The sequence below is a fragment of the Gymnoscopelus microlampas genome, assembly GCF_963454915.1.
Source record: "Gymnoscopelus microlampas genome assembly, chromosome: 20".
NCBI classification, from domain to species: domain Eukaryota; kingdom Metazoa; phylum Chordata; class Actinopteri; order Myctophiformes; family Myctophidae; genus Gymnoscopelus; species Gymnoscopelus microlampas.
This window is the reverse complement of record NC_139957.1, coordinates 28,971,622-28,984,321: the sequence shown is the minus strand read 5'-3', so window position 1 is coordinate 28,984,321 and position 12,700 is coordinate 28,971,622. Positions and strand designations below refer to the sequence as shown.

At 41.5% G+C, this 12,700-nt stretch overlaps 1 protein-coding gene across 4 annotated transcripts in view; it reads left to right on the top strand.

The window, feature by feature from the left end:
- kidins220a (kinase D-interacting substrate 220a) overlaps positions 1-12,700 on the top strand; it is an 80,008-nt gene that overhangs the window by 15,127 nt on the left and 52,181 nt on the right. For all 4 annotated transcript variants that reach the window (XM_084045347.1, XM_084045348.1, XM_084045346.1 and 1 more), the window contains 12 exons: positions 1,628-1,726; positions 2,062-2,259; positions 2,874-2,972; positions 3,897-3,995; positions 4,986-5,084; positions 5,844-6,021; positions 6,673-6,837; positions 7,891-8,070; positions 9,332-9,497; positions 10,268-10,419; positions 11,534-11,634; positions 12,007-12,192. In XM_084045347.1, coding sequence (XP_083901473.1) covers positions 1,628-1,726; positions 2,062-2,259; positions 2,874-2,972; positions 3,897-3,995; positions 4,986-5,084; positions 5,844-6,021; positions 6,673-6,837; positions 7,891-8,070; positions 9,332-9,497; positions 10,268-10,419; positions 11,534-11,634; positions 12,007-12,192 — 1,722 coding nt within the window. The remainder of the gene's footprint in view (positions 1-1,627; positions 1,727-2,061; positions 2,260-2,873; positions 2,973-3,896; positions 3,996-4,985; positions 5,085-5,843; positions 6,022-6,672; positions 6,838-7,890; positions 8,071-9,331; positions 9,498-10,267; positions 10,420-11,533; positions 11,635-12,006; positions 12,193-12,700) is intronic.

Sequence of the window (12,700 nt, the reverse complement as noted above, 5' to 3'; positions counted from 1 at the left end):
TCCCTAAATTAGAAAGCAAATGTTTAAAAAGTAGTTGATCTGCAAGCTTGTAGATCTGCTATTTTCACTAGTTTTGGTCCCGGGCAAACGTCTAATTTCTCTTTTGGGTCTCGAGCTAAAAGGTTTGTGAACCACTGGTCTATGTTCACCTATTTTAAAAATTTCGCCTATTATGGCAGCTCCAGAATAGAGACCGCGGGGTGCATGTGCTTTAAGTGGTCCTGTATTCTTCTCCACCAAATATAAACGTACATTGAAAGAGTAGGACACAAGCCCTAAGTGTTCTCGTCTGAACATCTTAGTAACTAAGTATTTCACTGTAAGGGCCCATGCATAAGGTCTGCGTTTAAACCAGACCTAATTGATTAACACTTTCATACTTAAAAAGAGCTCTTCGAAGGGGCTAAATCTTATGTTAATGAATTAAAAACCTTGGGTTGGTCAGACAAATCTTGTGGCTTTTCTTTTTCCCACTCGGTCGATTACCTCAGCCGTGGTTTCCTTCTTAATACACACTGTCATTAGTTACTCCTGTCTCTGTTTAGTATGGTACCACTCCATTGAACTCTGTCCTTACTTACTCCTCTCTCTCTTGTACAAATTACAATTTTACAATTGAAGCATTTAGCAGATGCTCTTAAGCAGAGTGTCTTACAAGTGCAAGATGAGAATAAATGGCATGAACCCCACAAACGACAGGGTAAACGAGTCACATAAATAGAGTGCAAACAGAAACAATGAACTGCTACAAAGTAACTAGGATACCGGTTAAACATCAAACCGAGTATCTGTCTAAAGAAGATGCAATCTTAATAACGTACTTAGCATTTGTGGTCAAGCAAAGCAATATATGTCAGTATAATAACATAACATACTGTATCATATCTGTTGGGCAGAAACCTTAAATCTCCATATTTCATCCTTTTACGTTTTTTCTTAAATTAATGGTATTGGTCATTTTATATTTTGTCGTATGACTGTGGCCTCGCAAAAGCTCAGAGCGCGTTGCAATGCGACACGCTGCCGAAAACGGTTCCAGAACTTTTCACTTACGTATGTATGACATGCCCGCAATAGGGACGGCCAGGTTGAAAGTAGTTGAGTCTGTCTGTGGGTATTATTAATATTTAACCAAAACTTTTCACCTATAAAGACATGGCCAAAATAGTGGCCAGGTTAAAAGTGGTTAAAAGTCTATGGGTATTATTAATATTTAACTAAATGATAAGTTCATTGGATCCATTGGAACACAGCTTATTTTTTCCCTTTCCTGAATAGAAGAAATACAAGGTTTCCACTCCATTGATCTATGACATTACTCAAGCCTAATTTATGCTCCGTCGCGCAATGGTGTCACGCACCGAGAATGGCAGGATTATAGCAGACCTACAAGTTCACAACGTGTTGCATCCATGATGCGTTTTGAGCTTGTTGGTCGGCTATTCTCGGCGCACAGCGCTCTCACGCGCTGAAGTATGAAGCAGGCTTTACTCCTCTCCTCTGTTCAGTAGTATGGTACCACTCCATTGATCTACAGTACTGTCTGTCATTACTTACTCTTCTCTCTGTTAGTATGGTACCACTCTATTGATCTATGTCCTTACTTACTCTTCTCTCCTGTGTTCAGTATGGTACCACTCCATTGATCTGGGCGGCCAGGAAGGGCCATTATGACAGCGTCATGCACCTATTGGCCAACGGAGCCGATGTGGATCAGGAAGGGGCGGTGAGTAGTAGGCTTGTGTGGTCATGCCAAAATACTGTGATATACTGAACGATATCTTGGCATGTATTATCGTTTAGTTATCATCACTGGTAATGACTAAAAAAAGTGAATGTGACCATTTTAAACACAATAATCCTGCACACTGCTCTTGCTCAGCAGAATCGATCGTATTCAAACACTGACGTTTCGGTCCCTATGGACCTTCATCGAGAGTGTCACTATTTTGCTTCATGAATGTTTTTCTTCATGGATGGTCATTTGTTACTGTCCAATTTGTGTCATTTCTCCCCCCGCTCCCCTAAAGAATAATCCTGTTTGCCCCGTTTTGCCCTCAGAACTCGATGACGGCCCTGATCGTGGCGGTGAAGGGCGGGTTCACCGAGGTGGTCAAGGAGCTGCTGAAGCGGAACACCAACGTCAACATGACGGACAAGGACGGCAACACGGCGCTGGCCATCGCCGCCAAGGAGGGACACACGGAGATTGTCCAGGACCTGCTGGACGCCGGCACCTACGTCAACATCCCCGACAGGGTGAGTGACACCTCACCATCGTGGCTCATATACTGTAGCAACATGAGCTAAGATAAGTCTGCTTATAATGTTAAGTATATCATGCATAAGTATATCATGCACAGTATACATACATTGCTGCTATGCTCAGACACCTTAGTTTTTTCTTTTATCTCAGGTACTTTGTAAATATGTAGATAACTTGTTTGGCCTTTTGTTGTTCTCTTGTTTGATCTCCCTCCCACTTGCTCCCCCACCCCTCTTCTTCTCTTCCCTCTTCTTTCTATGGAAATTAATGTTGCGATGGGAACGATGTACAAAAACGAATTTCACCCACTTTTTTACCTTGTAAACCTGTGATGTGACAATAAACCTGATTCTGATTAATGGATTAATATTATTTCATGTTTTTTTCTCTTTGTTTCTCCGTCTCTCCCATCCGCTCTCTGTCTGTCTCTCTCTCTCTCTCGCTCTCTCTCCCCCATCTGCTCTGTCTCTCTCTCTTTTTCTCCCTCTCTCTCATGCCATTTGTATCTCCCCCATCTATCGCTCCCCCCCCCTCTCCCCCCTCTCTTTCTCTCTCTCTCTTTCTCCCTCTCTCTCTCTGTCTCTCTCTGTTCATGTTGATGTGTCAGAGTGGGGAGACGGTGCTGATCGGAGCGGTGAGGGGAGGTCATGTGGAGATAGTCCGAGCCCTGCTGAACAAATACGCCGATATTGACGTCAGAGGCCAGGTAGGAGCCTCGTTCCCACTCTTCTCCTCTGTCTTATTCATGGGTTCAAGCTCCTCTCATTTTACATGTACTTGGCTCTCGCTCTAAAGCTCAACCTTTATTTTCCCCCTTCTTTGTACTGTATTTTTCAACCTTTGGTACAGTACCAGTGGCCTTCTATCTGAAGGTCAAGAATGCATGCACATGTTTTATAAAAAAACAAGGCCACAAGTTGAATACAGACATATTAAAAGACTATACCACAGTCAATACATATCGTTGTCTAATCACCTCGGTCATATATCGTTCGTAAACATAGGCCATAGCTAATGTCTTTATTTCTAGGCTTCATTGTTGTTTACATTTTGTCCAAAGTTATTAAAATGTTACCAAACTTACCTGTATAATTGAGTCAATGTTGAGTGAACATAATTGCATGGCACGGTTAATAAATGTCATGGACATTTGAATTTAGTTTGTAAATCAATCTTTTCGTCAGGAACCATTTTTGGCTAGATTTCAAATCAACGCATGCTTTAAAATTCATGAAAACACATAACCTCGACAAAAAATAACCACACAATCATATTTACCACGTTGGATTACCTATCAAGCAAGTCTCTGGAAGTAGATTTTCGTGCCGTATTGAAATGAATGGCATCACCAGTATTGTCCTTTTTAAAAGAAAAGATAAATGCACAACAACTTTGCTTGTAAGATGCTGGTAGCGGTGAAGTAAATTGAAAAGGAAAATAATAAAATGTCTTCATGGAGTTGATGTGAAATCAAATGTTTAGCCAAATTACCATTGTGAATGGTGAATATACACATATAACAGTTTTCACGAATCACAATGTATTCGAAGTAAAAGAAAAAGAAAAGAACATAACTGCATAGTAAACATTTTTAAACACAACAGTTCTTGCCTCTTTTGTTTTGCATCAGGATGGAAAGACTGCCCTCTACTGGGCTGTGGAGAAAGGCAACGCCACCATGGTCAGGGACATCCTGCAGTGCAACCCGGACACTGAGAGCTGCACCAAGGTAACGCTCACACCAAGGAGAAACCACACACTGTGGCATGAGGGGTTTCATGATTACAAATTTAAGTTGGCGATTATTTGTCACACAAATAATTGCGATTTAATTGTGTTTTTGGCATTGAACATTGGAACATATGAATAAAAACATAATTTCAGTTTGCGTTTTAGGCTTCGTAAAGAAATATTGCACAGGGCACATATGACAAATAACTTAAATATAAAAATAAATTATTGACATATTTTTTAATTGTATACATGTAAAAATAGTAGAAATAGCTGAGTGTTAGGGGTGTGCCGATACACTAATTTCACGAAACGATACGATACGATATTTGGCTCACAACTTCGATACGATTTCGATACGATACGATACGCACTTTTTTTATTATGAAAATATATGGAGGAGAAAAAAAGAAAATGCAAACAAATAATTCTGTTTTTGCATTATTCAGACATGCAAACTTGTAGCTTTTCAGCTACAATAGCCGTTTTGAATCCAAATAGTATGACACCTGACCCGAAAAAAAAACATGTTGTCACTCTTTTCACTTCGGGGCCGTTTGCATGCCTGATTATTATGATTGTAAAAAAAAAAAAAAAAAAAAAAAAAAATCTTTTTTTTTTTCAAGACCGATATTTTTTTTCTTCCAAAACGATACATATCGTCGCGAAAACGTATCGCGATATATCGCGGGACGATATATCGGCACACCCCTACTGAGTGTACAAGCTTACAACACTTCACAACATTGTAAGCTTGTAGATCTGCTATTTCTGCTTTTTTTAATATTTGAAAATGTTTGAACATTTTTCAACATGGAAACGATTATGACGATTATGCAAAAATAATTGCGATAATAATTGTGACAGGCCTAACTGTGGCATGAGTGGTTTCATGCACAGTAACCCCCAGCAAACTGGCTGAAAAGCACCCATTATGTTGTGTGTTTTAGTTTTTCTTTTACATGGTGTGTGTGTGTGTGTATCTCAGGATGCAGAGACGCCTCTTATCAAAGCCACCAAGATGAGGAACATAGAGATAGTGGAGCTGCTGTTGGATAAAGGGGCCAAGGTGTCTGCTGTGGACAAGGTACTGTTAAAAACACACCCGTCTGTAAGCAGCCTTCCTATAGGCTTGTTTGCCTCCAAATATGTGACATGTCATTGTTATGTGCTGCATGTCTTTGGCAGCCCACTAGAGGTGGGCGATATGGACAAAATGAAATATGATATTTTGAACAAATACTTTGATATGGAACCGGAGATGTTTAACCACTTTAACCCTTTTTACATGAACTATTTGAAAATAGCCGATCGGCAAGCTGACGAACGCGCCACGATACATTGTGTTGTGAGCTTGTAGATCTGCTATTTTTGAAAAGTCTTGAAAAAAATTGAAACATTTTGAATATTTAAAAAAATATTTGAACACATTGAGTGGCAGAGGTTTTTTTAAAACAGGGTACAGCCAGTGCCAGCGTTTTTAACAATTTGTGTACCTTTTTCAAGTAGTCATAAAATAATTTAAAAACATTCTGTAATCCGTTCCATAGTTGCAGCCAGTTGAAAATAGTCAAAAATACAGAGTAAAAAAAAAAAGTACACAGGAACCGAGATAGAGGCTTTTAAAGTAATAAGTTAACCATAATTTTTTTATGGTTGGATTATGAAAAACGGCAAGGGACGTTTTTGGCAGTCAATGTGTTAACAATACAAATCTTGTATGGGGGTTCCTGGCTTAAAATGATGTTCAGATGGGGGTCCGCGGGCAAATATTAAAGTACAAATGCAAAAAAAGGTTTGAGAATTACTGTCCTAGTAAAACACAAACGTATCTTTCTTCCATCAGAAAGGAGACACTGCCCTCCACATCGCCATCCGCGGGCGAAGCCGCAAGCTGGCCGAGCTGCTCCTGAGGAACCCTAAAGATGGCCGCCTGCTGTACCGTCCCAACAAGGCCGGAGAGACGCCGTACAACATTGACTGCACCCACCAGAAGAGCATCCTCACTCAGATATTTGGAGCCAGTAAGAGACACACGTTGTTCAAATTCAGACCGCTGCAATGTTTCTCCGCAATGCTCTGCTCGTACAATGGTGCCATGCACCGAAAATAGCTGATCTACAAACTCACAACGCTTTGCAGATGTGATGCTTTGTGAGTTTGTAGATCGGCTATTTTTGGCGCGCTACGCCATCACCGCCGAAGAAGGAATCAGGCTTAAAGTGGTTTTTGCCTCTTCACAAATCATTGGTCTGAACTAGGCTTTAGATACAGCTAATAATCCTACTGCTCTCAATTGATAGAGTTTTGTTCTCTGAAGTCTCTGTGCTCTCTAACTCTAATACTGTACACTCTTCTGTTTGACTTTCTCTCTCTTTCTCTCTCTTTCTCTCTCTTTCTTTCTCTTCTTTTCTTTCAATTTCAATCTGATTCAACTCAATCCTAATTAGTTTTTAGCGGCATGACACAAATGTCTTATGTGGCCAAAGCAAACAGCATGTATAACAGAGATAAACTATGAAACAATATTTGAATAATGAAAAACAAATGTTACTCTAAAGTGATGAATAACAAACAAACAAATACATTTAATTTTTAGAGAAAAACATTATGTATTAACATCAATGTGATAATACAATGCTGCTTGTTTTCTCTGTGTGTCTTGTCTCTCACAGAGCACCTGTCCCCCTCTGAGTCCGATGGGGACATGTTGGGTTATGACCTGTATGCCAGTGCCCTGGCGGACATCTTGAGTGAGCCCACCATGCAGCCCCCCATCTGCGTGGGTCTGTACGCCCAGTGGGGCAGCGGAAAGTCTTTCCTGTTGAAGAAACTGGAGGGTAAGGAGTACTAACTATCAACCATCTGATGCAACACTGCACAGTACAGTACTATTAACATATGCTGCTCTGTGAAATCCTCACTGTTCACTCAGTGCACAAATGGAAGCAAATACACCCGTTTTCCATGTTTTAAATGGAATGAGTTGAATATCATGACTTGTTTCTCCAAACAAATCATATTAGTGTCACATTTTGACATATCGATTCGTCACACTTTACCTGTTACCCAGTTCCTCATAAAAGGACCTATTTATTTGAGAGAGAGAGACAGAGGGTGTATGGACAAACTATTGTAATTTCTTAATATATTCACAAATTATACTCCGTCTTCCTCTTCCATTCTCTACAATGGACCACAATGGCAACAAGTCCCCAGGGCTTTTTGTGTTATCCTTTCAGCATAGCTTGTGACTGTTTTGCCGTACTGTCATCAAATTTGTTAACCCCTTGACTATCCATATTCTGGGGACAACATTAGCCAAAAATAGAGCTTGTCGATCAGCTATTTTTGGCAAAGACATTTGGTGTAGATGGAAAAAAGCTGTCCAAGTACAGAGACAGCTCAGATTTAGTTTACTAAGTTTAAAGCAGTGGTTTTCAACCTTTTTCATGCCAAGCACCCCTAAATTGATATACATCTGGCCGCGGACCCCCCATCTAGAAAATGTTTTGTGCCAGGGACCCCCCAGAAGCAAAGATTTGAGTTAAAAATGTTTGCTTTAAGAAATATATATATTCAAAGATATGCACACATTTTCACGATTTTTCAAAAATAGCAGATCTACAAGCTCATAGCGCGGCACTCGGTGCCGCGCTATGAGCTTGTAGATCTGCTATTTTTGAATAGCCCAAAGTATAAAAAGTTAAAGTGGTTATTGTGATGCTATATTAACACATTTTGCTGGGGACCCCCTGGAACCCCTCCAAGGACCACTGGTGGTCCCCGGACCACTGGTTGAGAACCACTGGTCTAAAGGGTTTCAGTCGTTAATAAAGTATCCAATCAATCAAAACTCTCTCTCTCTTCTTCCTCCTCTTCCTGGTGTTCAGATGAGATGAAGACGTTTGCGGGCCAGCAGATCGAGCCCTTGTTCCAGTTCTCCTGGCTGGTGGTGTTCCTCACGATGCTGCTGTGTGGCGGCGTGGCGCTGGTGCTGGGCTACACCGTGGACCCCCGGCTGGCCATCGCCGTCTCACTCAGCCTCCTGGCACTGCTCTACATCTTCTTTGGTGAGAGGGGACACGTGCACGCGCGCACACGCACACACACTTTTTCATCTTTTTCACTTAACTCATTGAGTGCCATTAACGTGTTTCACGTGTTTTTACCGCTTTGGCTCAACGTGCCAATGACGTGTTTGACGTGTTTTTGAAAAAATAGAAGAAAAAAAAGGGGGGAAAAAAGTTTTTTTTTTTTTTTTTGAAAAACATGTTCAGAACCCAAGATATCATCATCTGAAGATTTGCAGCTCCATCCACTCCTTGTTTAACTTAGAACTGAAAAATGCTGTATCTCGCTTCCTAAGCACTTTTTGTTTTCTGTGAAAAAAACGCTGGCACTTGGACAACATCATTCTGAAATAATTCTGGCAATTCTGGCACTCAATGAGTTAAAATGTACGAATTTTTCATGAACAAATCAACACACAAAACTAAAGCACAGTTTTTCATCTTTTAAATCACTTCTCAAAATAATATTTTGTCTGTCATTTTAACTGTAATGCACTATGTAACTCAGGGTCCCCACGGTCATGAAATTCCTGGAAATATTTTGAAATAAAAAATAAAAAAATCCAGTACTGGAAAAGGTTTGAAATTGATCAAACATCATCAAAGGTCCTGGAATTTATCAAGGGTCCTGGAAAAATATTTGGCTATGCATTGTTTTTGGCTATTGATTTTGTTAAAACAAAACATTTTCATAAACATGAATAATATTACACGAAATATGTAACAGAAGTAGTTTTTCTCCGAACGGGCTGTGTGACGGCAGCCTAATGTATGTCTCAAACTTTATTTTTGCTACACTGCCTATCTTTGGGCATTCTACATAGGAGTAAGAGACACATTATTGCGCCGAATGATTGTTATATAGGCCTGGAAATTGGGCTAAATATTATGGAAAAGTTTTGGAAATTCATTGCTAAAAATGTGTGGGGACCCTGGTAACTGTTTTGAAAAGTAAATGTAGCTTTTTGTACATTGTACATTTTTCACTTGAAGGGGACTTTTCCTGCATGGATGGTTGTAATTTAGTTGCTGTCACCTTTTTAGATTGCAATGCAGTTTGATCACTAGAGGGTGCTGTTATACAGGCAATAATATCAAAGCCACTCTCACTACACTACTGTTTGTTCACTGTTCCAAAGTGGTGGGGCTTTGTTTTTTAAACTATAGAAAACCAACATGAAGATAGTGAAGTGTCCAGTAGTTTTGTAATAGATGGTGCTATCAGTAAGAACATGGTGTTGTGTTCCCTGGGTGTCTCCAGTGCTGGTGTACTTCGGAGGCCGTCGTGAGGGGGAGAGCTGGAACTGGGCCTGGGTCATCAGCACCCGTCTGGCCCGCCAGGTGGGATACCTGGAACTGCTGCTCAAACTCATGTTTGTCAACCCCCCTGAGCTGCCAGAGCAGACCACCCGCGCCCTGCCTGTCAGGTGACAGCCGCACACATGCACACATACGCACACGTGCACGCACACACACACACACACACACACACACACACACACACACACACACACACACACACACACACACACACACACACACACACACACACAGAGAAACAGCAGTTCTCTAAGCATTGCTAATGCTGGCAGCTACAACATTCATGTTTAGATGAAGAACTAGCAGCATCAATGTGGTTGGCAGTCATCTTACACACACACACGTGTGCGTGCGCACACACAGACATACAGTACACACGTACACAGTATGTTGGGGCAGCACTGGCTCAGGAGGTAGAGCGCCCACTTGGGAATCAGAAGGTTCCCGGTTTGATCCCCGGCCCCCCGTGGGCTAGTGCCAAAGTGTCCTTGAGCAAGACACTGACTCCCTAACTGCTGCCATCGGTGGTTATGCTTTGGATAAAGGCCCTAAATACATAAATGCACCATTTACCATTTTATTGGCAAACACAACACACATACAAAATACACAGAAATGCAACAAATGCATGCAGAATAAACACACAGGATTGCAACAAGCAGCTATACACAGACTATAATGGACTTTTGTGCATATCAGTTTCTTAAAGGCTCTTTTAAGAATACTAGAGGTTCTGGCCGCTACGCTTACTATGTATGGCCGTATCGGGTTTGTTAATGGTTATTTTAGAGCGGTAGTTGCTTCTATTCTGCTCTGGCACATGGATGAAGCCGTCTCTGTCTGAGCTGCCGTGTCCATGGACTGTGTCCTCCCCCAGGTTCCTGTTCACAGACTACAACCGCTTGTCCAGCGTGGGAGGGGAGACCTCCATGGCAGAAATGATTGCCACCCTCTCAGATGCCTGCGAGAGGGAGTTCGGCTTCATGGCCACCAGGCTCTTCAGGGTTTTCAAGAACGACGAGATCCAAGGTGTGTGAACAGCACGAGTAGTGTCCTAATACCGAGAGCCTCCTTAATACAGAGAGCCTCCCCACCAGTGTTGATTTTGTCGACTAATAAACTATGACGAAAAAAGACTACCCTTTTTTACTGTCGAAAACTAAATAAAAACTAAGCTATGATGACTAAATATATTGACAATTTCGTCAACAAATAAAAACTAGACTAAAATGTTAGGGAGGGACTAGTGGAGAAGAGATCCAGTAGAACTAAAAGACAAGTCATTTTATTCTTGGTAATGCTCAGGTGTTGAGCTCTGAAAATAGCAGATCTACAAGCTTACAACGTGTCGCGCTGCGACGTGTTGGCTCGCCAAAACACATTTTAGTCGACTAAATCAAATGTAGATTTAGTCAACTAAAACTAGACTTACAGTAAGACATTTAAGATGACTAAAATAAGACAAAAACTAAATGGAATTTGATTCAAAAGACTATGACTAAAACTGTCAAAATCAGCACTACCCCCACACAGTAAAATCCTTCATGTTCATTTCTCCATTTGTAACTCTTGAGAGTGTACAAATGTAACATAACATTTGCACACTCTCAGAGTTAAAGCTGCAGTCTGTAAGATTTATGTTGGGATTCAAACCCAGGTCTCCCTCACAAGTCTGTAAATGTGTTATACTGCTGGGCTAAGACAGAACGCCCGCTTGGGCAGATGAGATACTACCCTCTGAGCTTCAGGCAACTTCAGGAATAACGTTTTATTCCATACAAAAGTTCCAGATTGCAGCTTTAAATTAAAACACTCTTATTCTTCTATTTCTCCGACCCGCTCATGATAGAAGTTGATTTAATATATCAACACAAGTGGTAAAGGTTTTCACCTGGACACCCCATTCAGTCTGTTTTCACAGTACTAATGTCTGTTCACCAAATTATGTCTCTCTTTAACCTCTCCTCCTCACTTCTTCTCTCCCCTCTCTCTCTCTTTCGCTCTCTCTCTCTCTCTCTCTCTCTCTCTCTCTCTCTCTCTCTCTCTCTCTCTCTCTCTCTCTCTCTCTCTCTCTCTCTCTCTCTCTCTCTTCCCCCCCCCCCCCTCCCAATTCCCCTCCATCCATCCATTCCTCACTGTCCAGGTAAGAAATGGAAGAAGACCTGCTGCGTTCCATCCTTTGTGCTGTTTGCAGTGACCCTGGGCTGCCTCATCACTGGAATGGCTCTGCTGGCCATTTTCAAGGTGAGAGTTGAGATTTGTATTTTAGTAATTTGGTGTTTGGTGTGTCATTATATTATCTTTAATATGTACTTTATTTTAAATAAAAATACAGTATAACCTCTACACCAGTGATTCTCAACTCATTTTAATTTCAAGGACCCCTAGTTTACTTTGCATCTCTCTGACCCCAATATAGTAAAATCCTTGCTGTTAATTTAACCTTGAAGGTGTACAAATGGAACCATTTGTACACCTCTGGAGAGTCTCAGGTTTTGTCAGATGGTTTTGCTCTACTCTATACCAGCTGCTGTTGCTTTAGTAGTGTTTTTAGCTCTTTTTTCTCTTGTTCATGTTCACTTGAGTTTTTGACATTGGAATGATTTGCTGCCCCAGGTGGACCCGGAGAACCTGACTGTGAATGCAGTGCTAATAGGCATGGCCAGTGTGGTGGGCCTGGCTCTGCTGCTCAACTGCAGGACCTGGTGGCAGGTAGCCGACTCAGTCCTCAACTCCCAGAGGAAGCGTCTGCACAGCGCTGCCAACAACCTGACCAAACTCAAGAGTGAAGGATTCATGAAGGTACGTTCAATGCACTTTGAATGCTCCCCAAGACAAGTACCTCGCATGGACGGATTGTGGACCGGGCCAGTGCCCAGCGGCCCATACAGTATATGTTTATATTAACACTCAAATATGTGGGTCCCTCAGCCTACAGTATGTCCTTCTATATAGCTGACTAACAAAGCTGAAGTGTTTGTAATACATTTTTTACATGCAAATAAATACTGTAGGTTATAGACTGTAAAACCTGTATGTTGAAATGTCTACAGGTGATTTCTTTACCCACACATGCCTTACAGTTCAAGTAGTGTGTTTGCCTGTCCACCCGTCTGACTGTTCTGGGTATAGCATGGGTTTGGGTCGGGGGCCCCTAAAAGATATTTGGCCCAGGGGCCTCTGTGAGTCTTAATCCTGTCTCTGTTGTCTCGGGACATCATGGTATCACAGCTAACACGGACAACCCAACCCTATCAGTTTTATAAATTCAAATCTGATGACTCTTATCACATGAATGGCTCTGCAGGAG